This window comes from Pelophylax lessonae, assembly GCF_965119305.1.
Source record: "Pelophylax lessonae genome assembly, chromosome: 13".
Lineage (NCBI taxonomy): Eukaryota > Metazoa > Chordata > Amphibia > Anura > Ranidae > Pelophylax > Pelophylax lessonae.
The window spans coordinates 178,601,673-178,608,864 of NC_138780.1; the positions used below are offsets into that span (position 1 = coordinate 178,601,673).

Sequence of the window (7,192 nt, forward strand, 5' to 3'; positions counted from 1 at the left end):
TCTGCACCAGACAAGCAGGACTCACCTTGGGGGAAATGTAAAAGTACACCTTTTTAGGTTTCTTCATTCTTTCCAGGGAGCTCCCATTACAAGATGTGGTCTGATCTTCTTTCGGGCTGGCAGATGATGGACTCTGCTGTCCAGACACATTGGGTGGACTGGAGGGTGGGTAGAGGTAACCCTCGAAGAAAACTCCAACTCCAGAACGTGAAACATTGTTATCCACAGTGGCTTTTTCCTCATCTGCAAAGGAACGTACACAACATGATGCACGAGGGTGAGAAAACATGTGATGGACAGAAAACATAACTAAACATGCAAGGTACACAGTATGAGACAAAAGTAAACATTGGGGTTAATCTACTAAAACTGGAGAGTGCGAAATTGGGTGTAGCTGTGCATAAAAACCATTCAGCCTCCAGGTTTTTTTTTGTCAAAGCTCAAAGTGAAGCTCCACTCGTTTGCACCCCCCCCCCCCTTTCAATGGCACATTTTGCACTTTTGGGGGGGGGGGGTACCTCCTTCCCCCTGCTGCCTTCTGGGGCACATACAGGTCCCAGGAGACGGCAGGAGCAGTCAGATAGGCTTCATCACTGCCAGTTTCCCTTAGTAAAGATGCTGGCGCCTGCACCCAATTTAACCACTTAAAGAGGAAGTAAACTCCCCCCAAAAAAAAAAAGGAAAAAAAAAAAACCCTGTAAGACAAAAGGCATATTGAGCTAGTATGCATCGCATACTAGCTCATTATGAAATACTTACCTTAAGCCCCGACAGTGCCGCCCACTCAGCGACAGGACGGCCGACATGTCTGGCCGTCCTGCTTCCTGTCCTCTGATTGGCCGGAGGCGCGATTACATCACTCCCGCGCAAGCGCCGCCTTTCACGGCACAGGGCTCCGAAGGAACGGCACGGGTGGCCGTTCCTTCAGAGCCGGCCATCCTCCGGCCATCTGATTGGCCAAAGGCGCGATTACATCACTCCCGCGCAAGCGCGCGGGAGCCGCCTTTCACGGCACAGGGATCTGAAGGAACGGCACGGGTGGCCGTTCCTTCAGAGCGCATGCGCCGATGACGTCATTGGCTGCATGCACTGTAAATATCTCCTAAATGGTGCAAGTTTAGCAAATATTTATAGCACCTATAGGTAAGCCTTAATATATGCTTACCTATAGGTAAAAGGTCTTTAAAGTGGGTTTACAACCACTTTAAGGACGAGCCCCATTTCTGACATTTGTTAAAATCAGTATTTTTTGCTAGAAAATTACTTAGAACCCCCAAACATTATATTCTTCTTTAGCAGAGACCATAGAGAATAAAATGGAGATCACTGCAATACTTTATGTCACACCGTATTTGAGCAGCGGTCTTACAAACGCAATTTTTTTTGAAAAAAAAAATACACTTTTTGATTTAAAAAAATAAGAAAACCGTAAAGTTGGCCAAATGTTTTTCTTTAATGTGAAAGATAATGTTACGCCGAGTAAATTGATACCGAATATGTCATACTTGAAAATTGCGCACGCTCATGGAATGGCGACAAACTATGTTACCTAAAAATCTTTGTAGGAGACGCTTTACAAATTCTTACAGGTTACCAGTTTAGAGTTACAGAGGAGGTCTAGTGCTATACTTATGTCTCTCGCTCTAACGCGATACCTCACGTGTGGTTTGAACACCGTTTACATTTGAGGGCGCGACTTGCGTATGCATCCGATTTTGTATGCGAGCTCGGAGGGACCGGATGCTTAATTTTTTTTTTCTTATTTATTTTACTTTTTTAATTTTTACACTGTCCCTTTATTTTATTTTTTATTTTAAGTTCACTTTATTTTTCACTGTCCTTTTAAAAAATTGTTTTATCACTTTTATTCCTATTACAAGGAATGTAAACATCCCTTGTAATAGAAATAAGCAGGACAGGACCTCTTTAATGTGAGATCTGGAGTCAAAAAGACCTCAGATCTCACATTTACAATTAAAGGAAAAAAAAAAAGGCCCATTAAAGCCATTGAGCGGAAGTGACGTTTGACAGTCCTCCAAGGACATAGAGTTGAGTGGGGGGGGGGGCATCTTGCCCTCAATCGACTTCCTGCCCATCCGCACGGGGGAATCGGATATAGTTTTCCCTGCTGCTGACCACTCCGGTAAGTAGGAAAAACGCCTGGGAAGCGGCGGGAGGGGGGTGGGCACCTCTCCCACCTCCCATAAAAGTGATCCAGTGGTGAATCCGCCACTGGGACCACATTTATACCAAAGCGGACCACCCACCGTGTAAGAAAATACCGGGGTTAAGGCAACTGTTTGCTGCCATAATGCTGGTATGTAGTGTCAAAGTAGCAATGTAAATACACGGTGGGCAGCCTGGAAGAAACAGCTCGGGTGCTGACATCACGGGCTCCCTGGACAGGCAAGTGTCCTTATTTTTTTGAAAATGCCTTTTTATTGAAAAATTTAAATGTATTAGGTACAAAACATAGCCTTTGGGCATTCCCCAGCTAATACATAAAACACAGAACTATTAATACCACCTCCTATTATAGGACCCCCCAAAAAAAAAAAACAAAAGGGGGGAAAGAAACAACACACCTTCCATACACCTCACTCTGTCATTCTCTTATAAAATCCCTTCCAGGGTTACATAGTTACATAGTTAGTGAGGTTGAAAAAAGACCAGTCCATCCAGTTAAACCTATGATGTGTGTGTTTGCTGTTAAAGAAATTCCTGTTCCCTCTCAACCATCAGGATAATATATCAGAAGAACATTAACTCGTGTTTAGAGTCCTACCTGAACAAAGATAATGAGAGTCCCTGCAGAGGAGTAAATGTGTTCATATCATAAACTAAACCTTATTGGGGGGGGGGGGGGTGAATTCAGTCTGTGGACTCCTGATCATCTGTTGTACACTCTGAATCTGTCCACAAGTGCCAAACCTTTTCAAACTTCCTAGGGCAACCAAGGGACGAATAAGTAGCCTTATATAGGGGTACAACTTTATTAAACACTTCCAGAAGGGCAGATTAGGGGCTTCCTGGCATTAAATAATAAAGAGACCCAAGAGAGTACGCATCGCCCTACTAACAGCCAGAGAGTCAACTAACCCCAGGAGGCAAACACCCACTTTTACAGGGACCTGTATGATAGTTAGGGTGAATAAAAACGGGGTCACTTCCCACCAGTAGCTACTTATCTGAGGGCCCTCCCAAAAGATATGGGCAAATCCAGCAGGGTCACTAGGGCATCTCCAACAGCAAGAAGAGGAATTAGGATATATACGATGTAGTCGTTGTGGTGTAAAATAAATTCTGTGCATTATTTTAAATTGGATCAGTCGGTCTTTAGTCAATATTAGTGCTTGAAATGGGCTCTCCTAGAGATCTTCCCAGTCTTCATTGTCTAAAGCTGGATACACACTATCCAACTTTTGTTGGTAGATTTCCTTCAGATTTACCTTTTCTATGTAGTGCAAGGGCCTGCCAGATTGCATACAAATGTAAAGTGTTTAGGTTTGACCTCATATTATATGGTTTTGGTAAGTCTAAAGGAAAAAGTCTTCAGAAAATCTCATAGTGTGTATGGCCCATTAGTCCTTCTCTGAACGTCACGCAGTTAGCAGGGCAACTAGTCCCACGTGAACGGAGGGAAGTAGTGACTTGTAGATCACAGAAAGTGTTTTTTTTTTTAGAGCGTCATCCCAGAGGAGAACCTTCAAATCGTCCGGCTCCAATCTAAGCAAGGGGGACCCAAATTGCGCTGCATAGGCGTGTTGGAGTTGCAGGAATCAGAAAAAGCAAGCATTGGGCAGTGTAAATTTATCATTCAACCGATCAAACGTAAATAGTGCACTCCCATCACAAAGATTCTTTCTGTATTCTGCAAAATAAAAAACCTGGTTGATCCTGCTGCTCTCTATCTCCTTCTTCTGTCCATGTCCCCAATTCAGCTAGGGATTTTGCAGCTGTGGTGGCAACTCTGCACATGCTCAGTTTTCAGCGAGTTTCTATGCTGCGCATTTCCCCTGTATCACATCTTAGCAGCCTATGTGACTATAGAGTCAAACATGTGGGCGTATACACAGTGGTAAATGATAGCACACTCCCTCCCTCCCTCCTCATCCATGCCCACTAACCAGCTAAACACAATGGGGGTAGGATATTACATGTAGATTGATGGAGGCTTCACCTTCCTCTTATTCAAAGACACAGGTTGGAGGGGCGTGACAGAGCCTGTGACTGACAGAAATCTGCCCACACCATGGTACTGCCTAAACAAATAATAAAGATTTGATTTCAAATATATATTTGTATGACAGTTTAACCACTTGCCGACTGCCTAACAACGATTTACATCGGCAGTCAGCCTCTCACAGGCAAAGCGACGTAGGTCTACGTCGCTAGCCTGTGAGGCTCTAGGGTGCGGGCGCGCTCCCGCTCGCTCACGGACCCCCCCCCCGAACGTGTGCCCGGCAGACCCGATGTCCGCCGGGCACTTGCGATTGTCCGTTACAGCGGGAGAAAGGCAGGCGGCTAATGTAAACAAAGCTGCCTGTCATTCTTCCCTGTGTAAGAATGGAGATCATATGGTTCTGCTATGTAGGACCATTGATCTCTGTTCTTACACCTCAAGCCACATCCAATCACAGTTAGAAGCACGCCCCTAGGGACACACAGCCCCAACCCTTTGTTGGTATTTATTTTATTTTTCCTCTTGTATTGCAAAGTCTTTTTTTTTTTTTTTTAACATGTGACCAGCAGCGGAGGACTAGAAGCTCATCCTGCTTATGTTTCCCTGCAGACATGCTGGGAGAGAGCTGGGTCATGCGACAGCTGTATATAGATTAGGAAAAAGGTACTTAGATGTGCTGTTTAAATTAAAATAATTACAGTGTCATTGTTTATATATAGAAATAGAAGGAAAAATGCAAAATCAAAAATCGTGCGTTTAATATCACTTTAATTGAGGAAGCTGAAGTTAGAAGCCGATTGGCTACCATGCACAGCTACACCAGATTTTGCACTCTCCAGTTTTAGTAAATCAAACTCAAAATGTCTGTGAAAAAAACCTTCAGCGACCACTTACATTCTTCTCTTTTAGCCTGAAAACAGACATCTAGAAGCAGATTGTGTGCTAGGAGCAGATCATACAGTCCTTCTTTCAGACACCTTCATACACAGACAGACCGTCCACAAGATCACCAAACCTTGAACTCACCACTTAGAACAATGATGTTGAAGTGTCCATTGCTGATAGGATGGCCCTGGTAGCGCAGGGTGGCCTGGAAACATCCAGTCTGTAGCAGAGTCAGGTGTAGAAGGACCCGGTTTTGCTTCCCACTACACACAGTGGTTTGGCAGCAGCCATCGGCCATTCCCACAACACCGAGCTACGAGAAAAAAAAAAAAAATCACTTTGGAAGCCAAAATGACTCAGAATAATCACCGTGTTCATGTTTTCACAGAGGGGTGCTCACCTCACTAAGTGGCAGCGTGTAGCTCTCCAACTCTCTCAAACTATCATTGGTGGGATTCCCATACTGGTCACACGGAGCAATATGGAGGATGTGTTGCTCTCCACAGGTGAGTACCAGGGTGGAAAAGTGGCCGGTGATCTGTGTCTTTGCTGGATCTACAACACCTGTGAGAAAACAGCAGTGAGAAGACAAAAAGCATAACACACAACAACAACTTATCGTGCATCTATGGCCTCTTACCTGGGTGGAAGACCTTGTAGTATGGACTATGGCCCACATTGAGACCTCCAACACTGATCGTGATCTGGTATCTCCCAGACTTCCTCACAGTAAAAGCTGCCTTCACCACATTTCTCAGGGGATCCTGGAGAACCTCAAGAGTGACCGGGACTTCCAGGGACAGTTCTGTGTGTGAAATGTGGACCCGCAGAGACATGGTACCACTAATGGGGAAGGGGTGACCATTCCTGTAGAAAAGCTGGAGTGGAGAGAAGCAGAGGTCAGGGCAGACACAGAGGCGCAGACACAATCTGAACGATGCGGCCTGTTCATTCTTACATGGACTCGAAATCCCAGGGGCTGTCCAACCTCACATGGCTCATTCCAGTCCCAGGAGACCTGACAGGAGCGGGGCTCCAAGTATTTTCCCCGTACATAGTTGTAGATGGTACGCTCTGTCCCACGTTCACGTCCCTCATGGTGCCAGAAAGTGAGGACCCGGGAACTGAGCTCAAACAGGAACTTAATTGTGATGAGAAGGACGCACATCAAGCCTGTAACGCTGCCTGTCCAGAGATAAAATGGTCAAAACTCAGGCCATAGCTTTTACACAAAAAACACACAAAGCGAGAGGGAGGAAGATAAAAAAAATACAAATCCATCCAATGCAGAACCAACTAACCAAAGGTCTCCACTATGGGAGTACTGGAGCACCCGCAATACACTACAACCCCATACTGAGTGACAAGTAGAGAAAATCTACTAACAGACTGATACCACAAGGGGGCGCCAGCAGAGCCAGCTCACCGATAATGTACAACATCAGTGCACAGGATGGAAGCTGACAGATGTGTCATAGCATCTCCTCCACATGTCTCAGATTTGGTCGGAGAGGTCTGCCGAGACTGGAGATCCAACCGTCACGTCTGCCAGAACAGGAACCTGCAGTAAAATGGACACCATGAGTATAAGACATTATCAAGATTGTCTAACCCCCCCATCAACCAATCCAGTATCCCATTACTGAGGTCACAGGAAGGATTGGTGACTGAACAAGCAAAACAGACCGGAATCACTGAATGGGCCCAGCCAATCATGAAGCAGGACTAACTGCTGCACAGAACACCAGTGCCGCCCAAAGGACACCACACTCACCTAGACCCAGCATCCTGCATCATCCGCCTGCCGCATCCTTCCTAGGAGATAGAACATGGGAGTCACAAATCCATCCAATTATCCAGCCTCCGTTATCCTATACCACAATAACCCTGAGCCCTACCCCCAAATCCATCCTACTAAACCACAACCCCCCCCCCCCTCCTTCCCCCACAAAATGTTCCAAAACTATTTCTCTACTAACCCCCCTCCCTATAACCAAGCACCTACTCACCTATACCTACTATACTCTCACCTCTACTCACCTATACCTACTATACTCTCACCTCTACTCACCTATACCTACTATACTCCATCTCTACTCACCTATACCTACTATACTCCACCTC

At 45.5% G+C, this 7,192-nt stretch overlaps 1 protein-coding gene across 2 annotated transcripts in view; it reads right to left on the reverse strand.

The window, feature by feature from the left end:
• Nucleotides 1-6,887, reverse strand: part of AREL1 (apoptosis resistant E3 ubiquitin protein ligase 1) — a 28,828-nt gene extending 21,941 nt beyond the window's left edge. The window contains exons 1-7 of one of the 2 annotated variants that reach the window (XM_082242655.1): nt 6,843-6,885; nt 6,495-6,629; nt 6,027-6,253; nt 5,709-5,946; nt 5,469-5,632; nt 5,210-5,381; nt 26-243 (exon numbers count right to left, since the gene is read on the reverse strand). In XM_082242655.1, the coding sequence (XP_082098781.1) occupies nt 26-243; nt 5,210-5,381; nt 5,469-5,632; nt 5,709-5,946; nt 6,027-6,253; nt 6,495-6,510 (1,035 nt within the window). In that variant the 5' untranslated portion in view covers nt 6,511-6,629; nt 6,843-6,885. Of the gene's footprint in view, nt 1-25; nt 244-5,209; nt 5,382-5,468; nt 5,633-5,708; nt 5,947-6,026; nt 6,254-6,494; nt 6,630-6,842 lie in introns of both variants that reach the window. The other variant, XM_082242656.1, reaches the window with a different exon arrangement.
• Nucleotides 6,888-7,192: the final 305 nt, after the last annotated feature.